Source organism: Rhamphochromis longiceps, linkage group LG3 (assembly GCF_057381845.1).
Source record: "Rhamphochromis longiceps isolate RC_006_pf linkage group LG3, R_longiceps_female_GT1.1, whole genome shotgun sequence".
Taxonomy (NCBI): domain Eukaryota; kingdom Metazoa; phylum Chordata; class Actinopteri; order Cichliformes; family Cichlidae; genus Rhamphochromis; species Rhamphochromis longiceps.
In genome coordinates, this window is record NC_140559.1 from 32,669,727 (window position 1) to 32,681,873 (window position 12,147).

Here is a 12,147-nt window from a genome sequence, read left to right on the forward strand (position 1 = left end):
CTAATCCGTAAGGCCAGCAATGTTGTGGGGATGGAGCTGGACTCCCTCAAGGTGGTGTCGGAGAGGCGGATGCTGTCCAAGATAAAGACAATGTTGGATAACCATCCCACCCACTCCATGACATGCTGGTCAGTCACAGGAGCACATTCAGTGAGAGACTGAGATTACCAAAAAGCACCACTGAACGACACAGGAAATCATTCCTGCCTGTGGCCATCTCCCTGTACAACGCATCCACTTAACACAGTGTTTGCTGCTACAACTACACATGTTTCTTTTCCAACTATTTATTTATGAGTGACTTATGTATGTATGTATGTATATATATGTATATATTGTACTATTCTTAGTTAGTGTATTGTCTGTCTTGTCTTAATGTTGGTTTAAAATGGAGCACTGTAACAAAAAATAATTTCCCCCAGGGATCAATAAAGTATTCTGATTCTGATTCTGATTCTGAACTTAATCAATCAATACTGTGACTCCATTACTGATGTTACTGAAGTTAAACTTTTTTGATAGTGTTACACTGTCATGGGTCTAGTCTTATTAGTATTAGTAAGTATAATATTAGCATTAGTAGTAATTTCACAATAAACGCCTGCATTCTAGTAAGTGAAGTTGATTGGAAATCATACAACACTAGTTTAAAAACATTTAAAAAACATTTATCATGATTTCATGTTTATTTGTGAAGAAAATCAGAGATAAAAGTTACTACTTTAATATAATTGTTTAAAAATCACATAAAACAGAATGTTGAAATCATAAAACTGATGAAAAAAGTTTTAAACATTATTATAGTCATTAAACATCCATTAAAATTACCTCGGGGAAAAATTCAATGAACAGAATAAGAAGCAGATTATTAGATGACATTTGCAACCCTCAAAATGTATATTTTACTTATTCAATCTGATTATTTAACATAAAACTTGAAAAGAAAAACAAATTTTTAAACAATTCTATTAAAGTAGTTGGTGTACTGGTAGTAATTGTTGTGGGCGTAGTAGTTGGTGTACTGGTAGTAATTGTTGTGGGCGTAGTAGTTGGTGTACTGGCAGTAGTTGTTGCAGGTGTACTAGTTAATGTACTGGTAGCAGTTGTTGCAGGTTTAGTAGTTGATGTACTGGTAGTAGTTGTTGCATGTGTAGTAGTTGGTGTACTGGTAGTAATTGTTGTGGGCATAGTAGTTGGTGTACTGGCAGTAGTTGTTGCATGTGTAGTAGTTGGTGTACTGGTAGTAATTGTTGTGGGCATAGTAGTTGGTGTACTGGCAGTAGTTGTTGCATGTGTAGTAGTTGGTGTACTGGCAGTAGTTGTTGCATGTGTAGTAGTTGGTGTACTGGTAGTAGTTGTTGCATGTGTAGTAGTTGGTGAACTGGTAGAAGTTGTTGCATGTGTAGTAGTTGGTGTACTGGTAGTAGTTGTTGCATGAGTAGTAGTTGGTGTACTGGCAGTAGTTGTTGCATGTGTAGTAGTTGGTGTACTGGTAGTAGTTGTTGTGGGCGTAGTAGTTGGTGTACTGGTAGTAGTTGTTGTGGGCGTAGTAGTTGGAGTACTGGTAGTAGTTGTTGCATGTGTAGTAGTTGGTGTACTGGTAGTAGTTGTTGTGGGCGTAGTAGTTGGTGTACTGGTAGTAGTTGTTGCTGGTGTAGTAGTTGGTGTACTGGCAGTAGTTGTTATGGTCATAGTAGTTGGTGTACTGGCAGTAGTTGTTACAGGTTCAGTAGTTGGTGTACTGGTAGTAGTTGTTGCAGGTTTAGTAGTTGGTGTACTGGTAGTAGTTGTTGCATGTGTAGTAGTTGGTGTACTGGTAGTAGTTGTTGCATGTGTAGTAGTTGGTGTACTGGTAGTAGTTGTTACAGGTGTAGTAGTTGGAGTACTGGTAGTAGTTGTTGCATGTGTAGTAGTTGGTGTACTGGCAGTAGTTGTTACAGGTGTAGTAGTTGGTGTACTGGTAGTAGTTATTACAGGTGAAGTAGTTGGTGTACTGGTAGTAGTTGTTGCATGTGTAGTAGTTGGTGTACTGGTAGTAGTTGTTACAGGTTCAGTAGTTGGTGTAATGGTAGTAGTTGTTGCATGTGTAGTAGTTGGTGTACTGGTAGTAGTTGTTACAGGTGTAGTAGTTGGTGTACTGGTAGTAGTTGTTACAGGTGAAGTAGTTGGAGTACTGGTAGTAGTTGTTGCATGTGTAGTAGTTGGTGTACTGGCAGTAGTTGTTACAGGTGTAGTAGTTGGTGTACTGGCAGTAGTTGTTACAGGTGAAGTAGTTGGTGTACTGGTAGTAGTTGTTGCATGTGTAGTAGTTGGTGTACTGGTAGTAGTTGTTACAGGTTCAGTAGTTGGTGTACTGGTAGTAGTTGTTACCGGTGAAGTAGTTGGTGTACTGGTAGTAGTTGTTGCATGTGTAGTAGTTGGTGTACTGGTAGTAGTTGTTACAGGTTCAATAGTTGGTGTACTGGTAGTAGTGGTTGCATGTGTAGTAGTTGGTGTACTGGTAGTAGTTGTTACAGGTGAAGTAGTTGGTGTACTGGTAGTAGTTGTTGCATGTGTAGTAGTTGGTGTACTGGTAGTAGTTGTTACAGGTTCAATAGTTGGTGTACTGGTAGTAGTTGTTGCATGTGTAGTAGTTGGTGTACTGGTAGTAGTTGTTGCATGTGTAGTAGTTGGAGTACTGGTAGTAGTTATTACAGGTACAGTAGTTGGAGTATTGGTAGTAGTTGTTACAGGTACAGTAGTTGGAGTACTGGTGGTAGTTGTTGTGGTTATTACTGGTCCTATAAACAGTCAGAATTAGATGTTATAACTCAGTTACACTGATTCAGTAAATTAGATTTAAAATGTGGCTGAAATGGTGAACGGTTTTACTCACCGTTTGCAACAGTCACAGTGACACATCGAAACTCTGAGTGATACTTGGTTCCACTGTAAAAATAAGTAAGTTTCATATAGGCTTCCGATGCCATGATATCTTCATGTCACCTAAACACTGACACTTTCAATCTTAATTGAGCATGCTTTTACAACATAGTGGTTTTCAAACCCGCTTCTTTCTAATATATGCACCCCTTACTGATCACTACATCAGAAGATTTTCCTCCATCCCACTGTGTTTCTAACATCCTCTTCAGACACACCAACCCTTTGTATGTCCTCCTTCACTACATGAATCTTCTTTTTTCTTTTCTCTCTTGTTATCTTTATATTTTCAGGTACCCGGTGAGCATCTATATTTAATTACTTGATATATCCATTTTCCTCTACACAGGGTCTCAGTGTTTTTTCTTTTCTTATCTAACAGCTGTTTTTCTCTTGTTATCAGCTTCCTGGTTTTCATTTTGCCTTCTGACTACAATTGTAATCTCAAAAGATGAACAATATTTATTGACTCAAAGGAGAGCTAACTACCTTTTAATTATAGAACAATCCTTACAACAGGAAACTTTTTCAGCAGCAAGTTAAAATGTTACTTTGAAAATTTTTCATTTCAGGAATTTCAGCTGCTATATATGGAACGCCAGGACTGCCATAATGAATTAATTAAATACACCATTAAATAATTAATTAAATGTGGCAATAATTAATTAAAATTGGAATTAATTAATTAAATAAATAGTTATGACACATGTAATTAATTAATTATTGACACATTTAATTAATTATTTATGTATTTCACATTTTAATTAATTATTGACACATTTAATTAATTAATTATTGACACATTTAATTAATTATTTATGTATTTCACATTTTAATTAATTATTGACACATTTCATTAATTATTGACACATTTAATTAATTATTTAATGATATATTTATTTATTTCATTTTGGCAGTCCTGACGCCTGGCTCTCATCATGAAATAATTTTATCTGTCAGCCTCACCCATCAAACTCAGGGGGCGGGGTTAACGCTGATCGAGTCAAAACCATTGCTTTGGCCTGGTGGCCATTGTTTCTAGCACACAACAACCGGCATGTGGAAGCTAACAGAACTGAGCTTTGAAAAACCCTGTTTGTGTGTTACCAAATACCGTTTTAATATTTTTTTAGCCGAGAATGTAGTGGTTTAATCTTCATGTGTCTGGTCGGTTTGTCAAGATACAGCCTCTTTGCAAAAGTGTTTCGATGATTTCGGAGATGTCTGCCCAGTCTCACGGCAAAGCGTGGGATAGACCCGCTCGCCTCGCAAGCAATCCCACCGACAAAGCGCAGGCCCCGGTACACAGCTGTAGTAACCCCCGCTGACTTCTTTTACTGAGGTTATATTTATCGATGTTTTATTTCCTGATGTTCTTATGTGTCCTACGTGTTTCAGTCGCCAATTCTGAATTATAACTAACATTAAAAACATGTTTAAGGAGGAGAGAGAGCAAATAAATCTGTTTAACATCTGATCTTTGGGTTTTTGTTCAGTAATCAGCGTGACCTGTGTATAAACACATAAAAGAGATAACGTTGGTGTTTCCGTCATGTAGTAACTGCTGGCTTTAACTGTACAAAGGTTGTTCGACACTATGAAACACATACAGACTTCATGATGTTCGGCTAATATTTTTATTGTGAATATTAATCATGCTGACCTCGCTCTGTACACCACGCAGCGAGGTCAGCATATCCACGATATCCTCAGCTCCATGAGTTAACACAAAGTTTCCCAGCTGACTATCTAACTGCCAACTATTCCAGAGACGTGAAAATATACAGCATAAAGAAAAGTGTAAGAGACTCAGCAGCAGATTAGAATAACAGTTATACATTTAATAAATCACCAAATGAATCCAAGAAACGAGCAAACCTGTTCCGACAATTTGAATTTGTATTCCCTCAGCTGCAGACTCGCTGCTGTTTAAATGTTTGAAAAGGAAGATTAGATATAAAAAACGTCAAACATAGACTCAGTCTGCCTTCACATTTGATATGAGGCCAGCACGTATAGTGGCCTCAGCAGGCTATTACTGAAATACACGTGCTATATCATAAACTATGATATAAACAGGGAGGTCCTATTAACATGTTTAGTTTTAAAGGACACCTTCCTGCCTTTAGTCTCATTCATGAGCAGTATTAGTTTTCTTCTAACATCCAGAAGTCTGCACAATGTGTTTCATAGTTTGTAACAAGCCTTTGACAGGTAAACATAACATGACCGAAAAAGCAAAAAAAAAGAAAAAAAAAGAGAGAGAGTGTTGACATAAGAAGAGAAAATTCTCTCAATTATGGAGACAGACAAATGGTTCATTTATGTTTGATGTGTGTTTATTCCTCCCTAAATATCGTCGGTGAAGTTCGCCATGCACGTCAGATTTTCCTGCGCATTTTTATACGTCTGCCAACAGAGAGAGAAAAAAAATCACATTCTAACAGACAGCTGGTGCTTAGAATACAGTTGAATAACTATTAAAAAACAGATGATATTTAGATGATAGTTCAGTCTAACACATGTGCCAGTGAACCATTAAACGTCTGTGAAACTATGCAGTTATGAAACGTAACTTTAACCTCAGCCAAACCGATTTGCTCAGTTGTAAATAAAACAGCGAAGTAAACGTGACCCGACAGACAGAACCTGAGTGAATGAAGTCCAGCGTTTAACCACTGAGAGCTAAAACTCAGCTGAGGTTTGAAAGCTGTGTGCCGGTGATTGGACATCAGCCGCTGATAAAGCTATTCGCCTATAAAGTGCTCTGTAAGGAAACGAGCTCCAGCAGCTCTGCGCTCGGGGAAAACACTATATTTACTTATCTTGTGCAGAAAAATGCGCTGACATTGCGTTATATCGAGCACCGGCTGCCCAGTTAAACTGTGACTATCACCAGGTAACTAGGCGTGTTTCTTGAATTAGCAGCAGGTGTTAAACAGCTGACAGATGAGGAGGAGGATGCATGCAGGTAAACTGAGGGTCTGCTGAGCTGATCGCTGGTTTCGTGAGAAAAATGTCAGCTCGTTCTTTATGTTACAGAAGCACAGAGACACAAGACCAGGCGGAAAGAGACGATCGTTCGGTGAAAATGAGAATCTGCGAATGCAACATGTGGAACACGGAGAGTGGAATATGTAAACAAACCGGTTAACGTAACCCCCTCGGTGCACTCTGCATGCTAACTGTTAGCAGAGCTAGTGAAATCTCTGAAAACATCTGAGCACTTTTGCAAACATGTTCTATGTTGACAACCTGACCAGACATACGTCGCGACATTCGCGGCTAAAACACTGTTAAAAGTGTAGCTGGTGACAGAAAAACGGGGTATTTTAAAACTACACCACCACCATTGCTGCTTGTGATTTGATCTGCATTCTGGGATAACTGGCTGCCCCAAGTCTACACAAGCAATCGATTTTCTAGGATCGACCTGTTTTGACTTACTTTGCACGGCAACCAATCAAATGTTAGAGAAGCTGCATGGGCAGCGTTAACCCCGCCCCCTGAGTTTGATGGGTGAGGCTGACAGATAAAATTATTTCATGACGAGAGCCAGGCGCCAGGACTGCCAAAATGAAATAAATAAATATATCATTAAATAATTAATTAAATGTGTCAATAATTAATTAAATGTGTCAATAATTAATTAAAATGTGAAATACATAAATAATTAATTAAATGTGTCAATAATTAATTAATTACATGTGTCAATAATTAATTAAAATGTGAAATACATAAATAATTAATTAAATGTGTCAATAATTAATTAATTACATGTGTCATAACTATTTATTTAATTAATTAATTCCAATTTTAATTAATTATTGCCACATTTAATTAATTATTTAATGGTGTATTTAATTAATTCATTATGGCAGTCCTGGCGTTCCATAGCTATAACTTTCTACAGAGTCATTTATATGAAACAGGAGACTGACCCAGAAACTGCCTGGACAACAAAACAGATGGGGAGGCTTTGTCCTTCTTCACTCTCAGATGGTGTCCAACTCAGGGTGAACTGTCCAGTTCCTGATGCACTGTTGATTAACTTGTATGGCCCACTGTAGAGCAGCTCAGACATCCTTCAAAAGACAAAATCAAAAACTCGTCAAATTGTGTTTCTTTTTTTCAATATCTCCGCGACTACAAAAGGAGCATATTTCTTTGGTTTCCCAACTAGAGCACAGCTTTTATTAGGCCATGCTTGTTTTTTGTTTTGATTTTTTGCATATACCAACCAACCTTGGAAGTGTTTCATGTTGCCTCACTTTCAATGTTTACTGTTGTTTTACCTAATCTTTTTTGTATTTATGTCCTTAAATCTGTATTGTCTTGGCTGTTTTTCACTTACTGTGTCGTCTAACTTGACGTCTGACTGTAATCTTGTACATCAGCACTGGAGTTTTGTAATACTAAAGATCATGTCAGATATGTAACCTGATAACCTGAGAAATATTTCAGATTTTCACAACACTCATTTCTATTAAATTTATGACTTGTAGGACTATATTTCATGTCTACCCATAGGCTGTCCTGAATATAATATTTAAACTTTTATATATTCAGACAAAGTCTTTAACTGTGTTTTACTTACATGGAGTTAAGTGTCTCTGCATTGATGTTAATTTCGAGAGTCTGACTGACATTGTTGTAGAGCTGAGCTCCGTTGGCTGGTGTTGGAGGAAGAAACTTGGGCAGAAAGAGTCCTTCTGTGCAGGATGGCACTGCAGGATCAACTGGAAGAATACAGAGAAGTTAAGGTGATTCTCACAGGATGCAAAGATGATCCACAGTAAAATATCTGCTGGACAGATTAATATTTGTTGGTCCAGAGAATCAGTCCCGATGACACTGGTGGTCAAACATCTCTGTACATCAGGCCGAGCACTAAGTTCATCAGCAGCAGCTCTTTAGTGCTTTCATTGTAAGATAATGAAACGTATATTTGTACCTTTCAAAGCAAACTGAATCGGTATTTTGCTGATGGCATCGTTGGTAGTTATTGTTGTTTGTGTCCCGCTGGTTTGAGTTAGAGTGATGGTCTGTCTGGGGAAGTCCTCCATCACCAGCTGTACTACATACGAACCTTCATTACTACTGCTGGTGGGGCTGAATGACAGAGTACAAGACGACTGCAAGAGGACGAAAATGGGCTTGAAGTTAAAATAACCAAAATGTTTTCTGTCATGTAATTAAATTGAAGGCTATAAATAACTGCTACTTCTTTTGGACAAACTTTCACTTCTACCAAATCGATATCAATTGTAATTCAATTAAAAAATTCCCATCACATTATTGCATGACTGTCTGTGCCAGCTTTTAGTCTTTGCTTGTCTCATCTGACATGAGAGTAACAATCATTGCTCACCGATGAGAGGCTGAGGACAGACGGTGGAGTGCAGGGGTTACACTCTGAGAGTGCAGAGTTTCCATATCTGCATTTAACTTCGTCTCCATCAGGGTCAAACATCAACAGGCTGAAATCTCTCTGACAGTTTGAAGGAACTCTGAGAGAGAAACAAAGATTGTAGCTCTATTTGCTGTATTCATTTTAATGTAACGAACGGGTGATAAATACTTTGTTAAATACATTTTAATATGAAAGGGATGAATGTAAAATATGAAATATATAAGAATACAAACATAGACACACATTAAGTGGGCTTACCTCACAGCTGGTAGGATGGTGGTCTGAGGTGATGTGTTGGCTTTGCCGGTGTCGGACCGGTTCCTCAGTTCCACCCGAGTCACAGCTCTCCATGATATGATGTTATTGATGTTTGATATCCAGTCACCACTATTCAACCTTGATAGAAAATTCAGTTTTCAAACTCTGAAGACAACATGTTTTAGTAAATTATTAGTTTACCATGTGTCACTCATCAAAAAGACTGTTTAGCGAAGCTGCTGTTGTTTTGTTGCCCTTCACTGACAATTTAAAAATGTTGTCACAAATTACCTTTTCCTGTTGTTGTACACTCACCAAAGTTCAAACGGAGCGTTGCTGGAAACGTGTCGAGTCATGATTCCCTCTCTCTGACACCAGTCTCCGCTGCTCTCCTGTTTTACCACATGTAGTGTGTAGGTTCCAGTCCCACAATCACCACTGAGGCAACTCCATATGTTATCAGATACGCAGTCGTGGAAGTTCAACTTATACCGAAGGGTCACCTGTAGAGTTACAGCCACAAAGTGTTTACCTAACATTTTCAAGTTTTCAAGTCCCTAAATTATTTTAGAAAGAAAATGTACGTACTGTGACAGATCCATCTGCAAAAGTGTCCTTTGGGTAGTAGGTCATGACTGTGCCTAGAAAATGTGAAGCCTGAGTGGCGCAAACCATCAGCAGGACCAACGATGTCTCAGAGAGCAACATGATGAAAGTGTGTGTCTCTGCACAAAGGTAGAAATCACTGAGAACACAAATACATGTACTTCCAAAGACAGCCTCACTTTCACTCTCTGTCCTTTTGTCTGATGTTTGTTTCCCACACAGAAGTTGATTCAGTTTGTAAACCAGAAAATTACCTGGAATGAGGAAACATGTCTTTCATAGATTACAATCAGATGGTGATTGCACTTAATGCAGTTATCTAAACCACCTGTCAGAAACACGGACATATTTTTTGAGTATGTTTAAATAAAGTTGTTTTGAATTTGTCAAAACATTTTCAAAAACTTTTGTCACACATGTTGTTTTTAATTTCATCTTTTAGTTGTAGTAGTGATTGACACTGTGTCAATTGGTTTTGTGAAACAAAAGTTATTTATGTTCATAACTAGGGTGACCATATTTTGATTTCCAAAAAAGAGGACACTTGGCTCAGTCATGAAGAACTTGCTTAAAGAAACATATTTAACATATTTAAACGATACGTTCTCTGTGTGGTTAATGAATTATGAAATAAAATATGTGATATAGGCTTTTACAAGTCAAGAAATGCAAAAAAATAACTTAAAAGTGTCTAGAATTAAATAATGGTACAGAAACAATGCCTCATCTGCATAAGAAAACTTACCAGTGATAGGTTTGTAGCATAAACCTGTTCGCTGGAACGTTCAAGACAATTCTACGACACAGCAAAAACAAGACACAAGTAGGCAAAGTTCTTTATGTTTCTCGTGCACGAGAAAGACCAACTGGACAAGCGCCGTTCCTTCGCCTGACCTCAGTTGCTCTTGTCTGCTCCCTCGTAACACTGCTCTGTTATTGATGTTACATGAATATGCATAGGCTCATTATGCCAGAACACTCTGGAATGCACACACAGTCTTTGTAGACTACAAGGATCACACATCCTATCACTACACAATAGATTATACACCTCTAAGCATATATGGTTAAATATTTCTAAGCATAAATGACAATCAACAATATAACCCTGACAACCAGCACTGGGTCGGTGCGAGGGAAATTTCTTTTGCAGTTCGTCTGAAAAGATGCACTTGCACTTTTTATAGTTTTTATAAATCATTAGGCACGTTGCTGCACGCTGTTTGGGGATGACGTCACACACATGGCTCCTCTGTCAGAATATAGGAAAGCCCGGACATTTTTATCAATCTCGAAAAAACCCCTTCGAACGGAACGTGAAAAGAGGACATATCTGGGGAAAAGAGGACGGTTGGTCACCCTATTCACAACAGGTCACAGAGAGTGCAAGCTCCATGTGGTGCAACAGATCAAAAAACTCACCTTTCGGATCGGACCACGGTTTTGAGTCATGGACCGATTTCATTTTTGGATCAGCAGAAAAAGAAAAAAGAAAAGACAAATTTAACTACATTTTTTATTTAAGTATTTCTCCCCCATGAAAAATCATTCAGGTCAAGACTCATCCCACACAATTTTATAAAAACAAATTAAGGTGAAATATAGGGCATTATGGTAAGATGAGGGTTAGGGTTTCCACCACGTCAGTGGATCACCATTGACTGGAATGCCACTTGCAGCCACATAGGATGCTACCTCCTCTTTGATGGCGTCAGCAAAACATCTTTCTGTGCAAAGGTCTCCCCAAAAAGCTGCGCCATTGCCAACTCCTTTGGAGGAGGATGTGTCTGCTGCTGTTTGTGCTGCTTGACCCTGCAGGGAAAGTTACTTTATAGGTTAAAATAATTTTTCTAATATATATTTCATAGACGTCAAAATGTGGCAATAACTTAAACATCATCATTATAAATAAATAATACATAGTTTTAAAATATTTATTTTCTTTACTTCTTCACAGTCTACAGTGCGAAGACTGCTCACAATCTCAGTAGTGAGATCACTGTATATCCTCAGGCATAGAGCAAGGTTTAGGTGAGACAGGGACTTGAACCTTGGATCAAGTGCAGTAGATCTGCGAAGGTAGTCCTGTAGGGTTGGTGGGGAAGTGTTTCTTGGCTTCAGGTCCTCACTAATGGCAGTCTTGACGTGATGGTGCCATCTTCCTCACTGAGGCCATGGATTGTAGGGTCCTGGTTTTCAGAGGCAGGATCATGAACACAGATGGTGCAGTTTCAGTGAAGTGCAGTGTTCAACAGAATTGTAAATGCTTTGAGTGGTATTAGCAGCTGCTGGACCTCCTCTGCTACTCTAACATCATCATCAGGCACGATGTCTCTGACATTTTTCTTCAGGGTTTTATCTGTTAGTGCAGAGTATATAGCTGCCTGCTGTTCAAGATAACTCTCCAATAAGTGAAGTTTCACCTTGTTGTGACAGCATGTATGAGCTTAACAGTAGGAAGCTGTAGCATATCTTGCTTGGTCTTAAGCACATCAGCAGCTTTTGAGCTTCGGTGGAAGTAGGAAACCCCCTTCCTTATCCTCCCAAGGAAGCAGTCCATCTTACTCACTGTAATTCCCTTTTTTGGGGTGCTAAATTAATTGTGCAAAACCCTATCTGTGGACCCAGTCCTGCATTTATTTGCTTTACAGCATTATCTGTTGTGTTATCTCTTTGTCCTCCACTCTGCCACTGCTTCTGTCAGTAAGTGCAACAGATTTGTGCCTGTATGATTCTCAGAGGAAGTGTGCCTGCAATACAGGGCTTGTATCTACCACTCCACTGTGAGTGGTCATGCTCACGAAGCTTTCCGTTGCCCTGGAGGTCCACCCATCTGTAGTTAGGATGACAAAATATGCCTGGGACAGTTCAGCCATAACTTTTGACTTTTCCTGCTCATATGTGCTTGGAACAATCTTGTCATTGAAGTGGGCACATGACAGGATATC

At 38.6% G+C, this 12,147-nt stretch overlaps 1 protein-coding gene across 1 annotated transcript; it reads right to left on the reverse strand.

Moving 5' to 3' along the window:
* Positions 1-2,050: 2,050 nt before the first annotated feature.
* Positions 2,051-9,301, reverse strand: LOC146674176 (uncharacterized). The gene is made up of 11 exons (XM_085401052.1): positions 9,182-9,301; positions 8,909-9,096; positions 8,594-8,731; positions 8,294-8,432; positions 7,877-8,057; positions 7,520-7,661; positions 6,864-7,007; positions 2,872-2,928; positions 2,607-2,780; positions 2,371-2,497; positions 2,051-2,317 (listed from the first exon to the last, which is right to left on the reverse strand). Exons 1-11 carry the CDS (start codon positions 9,299-9,301, stop codon positions 2,051-2,053), a joined length of 1,677 nt encoding a protein of 558 aa, XP_085257178.1.
* Positions 9,302-12,147: the final 2,846 nt, after the last annotated feature.

What these genes read in the sequence shown, in the direction of transcription:
- LOC146674176 (XM_085401052.1), bottom strand. Translation starts at nt 9,301, where the DNA reads ATGTTGCTCTCTGAGACATCGTTGGTCCTGCTGATGGTTTGCGCCACT. An exon ending in ACATGCAACAACTACTACCA is followed by an intron (nt 2,498 to 2,606) that starts GTACACCAACTA and finishes AACTACTACCAG; the next exon opens with TACACCAACTACTACACATG. An exon ending in GTACACCAACTACTTCACCG is followed by an intron (nt 2,318 to 2,370) that starts GTAACAACTACT and finishes AACTACTACCAG; the next exon opens with TACACCAACTACTACACATG.